Genomic DNA, 866 nt, shown 5'->3' with positions numbered 1-866 from the left:
TTTGATGGGGGGGGCGGGGCAACCCCCAAAAAAAAAAAAAACACGAGGCGTTTTCTAGAGTAGGTAATTGGGGTCCGGGCGCGGCCGCCCTCCTCCTGATATGGAAGTCTTAAGCCTAACAAGCGAATAATGAATAGGAACCGCCGAAAGAGGGTGCCTCTATCGAACCTCTTTTTGATTGAGTGTGATTTCCAAGCAAAAGAGGGGGTCAGGAAAAGTTACCACACGGGAATAACTGGGTTTGTTGCCCAGCCAAAGCTTCTCCATAAGGGACGTTTCTTTTTTGGATCCCTTTGGATGTTCGGCTCTTTTCTTATCCATTGCGGAAGACAGAAATCCGCCCAAGGCGTTTGAAATGGGTTCACCACACCCATATAGGGAACCGTAAACTTGGGTTTTAGACCCGTCCGTGAGGACAGGGTAAGGTTTTAACCCTAACTGAATGAACAAAGTCGGTTGCGATAGTAATCCTGCTCAGTACGAGAGGAACCGCGGGATCAGACATTTGGTTCATGCGCTCGGCTGAAAGGCCGGTGGCGCGAAGCTAGCATCTGCAAGATTATGACTGAACGCCTCTAAGTCAGAATCTTTTCTAGTCATTGGCAACGATAAGTTGCGTCCAGACTCGATGCGAGGAAACGATTAGGCTTTGCTGCTATACGGCGAAGCCATTATCAGACCACGGTAGCAGGCAGTATGGGATTGTTACGAAGAAGCAATTTTTTGAAGTCAGTTGAATTCAATGAAACTGCTAACAATTCCACTGCGAATGACTCCATTCGAATCAATCGAAGCACAGCGGTCAGGATGTCGAACATTTTGCAGACGACAAAAATACCGGTTCAGGTGTCGTAATCAGTAGAGCA

At 47.7% G+C, this 866-nt stretch overlaps 1 protein-coding gene across 1 annotated transcript; it reads right to left on the bottom strand.

Moving 5' to 3' along the window:
* Positions 1-159: 159 nt before the first annotated feature.
* On the bottom strand, positions 160-551 carry Tsp_14824 (conserved hypothetical protein). The gene is made up of 2 exons (XM_003366449.1): positions 504-551; positions 160-438 (listed from the first exon to the last, which is right to left on the bottom strand). Exons 1-2 carry the CDS (start codon positions 549-551, stop codon positions 160-162), a joined length of 327 nt encoding a protein of 108 aa, XP_003366497.1.
* Between the last annotated feature and the right edge of the window lie 315 nt (positions 552-866).

The sequence above is a fragment of the Trichinella spiralis genome (genome assembly GCF_000181795.1).
Source record: "Trichinella spiralis strain ISS 195 chromosome Unknown Scfld5991, whole genome shotgun sequence".
Classification (NCBI taxonomy): Eukaryota; Metazoa; Nematoda; class Enoplea; order Trichinellida; family Trichinellidae; genus Trichinella; species Trichinella spiralis.
This window is presented reverse-complemented; position numbering and strand designations above follow the sequence as displayed.

Coding starts and splice junctions, on each gene's coding strand:
- Tsp_14824 (XM_003366449.1), bottom strand. CDS start 551: ATGCTAGCTTCGCGCCACCGGCCTTTCAGCCGAGCGCATGAACCAAAT. Junction 439..503: donor GCCGAGCGCATGAACCAAAT/GTCTGATCCCGC, acceptor TTGTTCATTCAG/TTAGGGTTAAAACCTTACCC.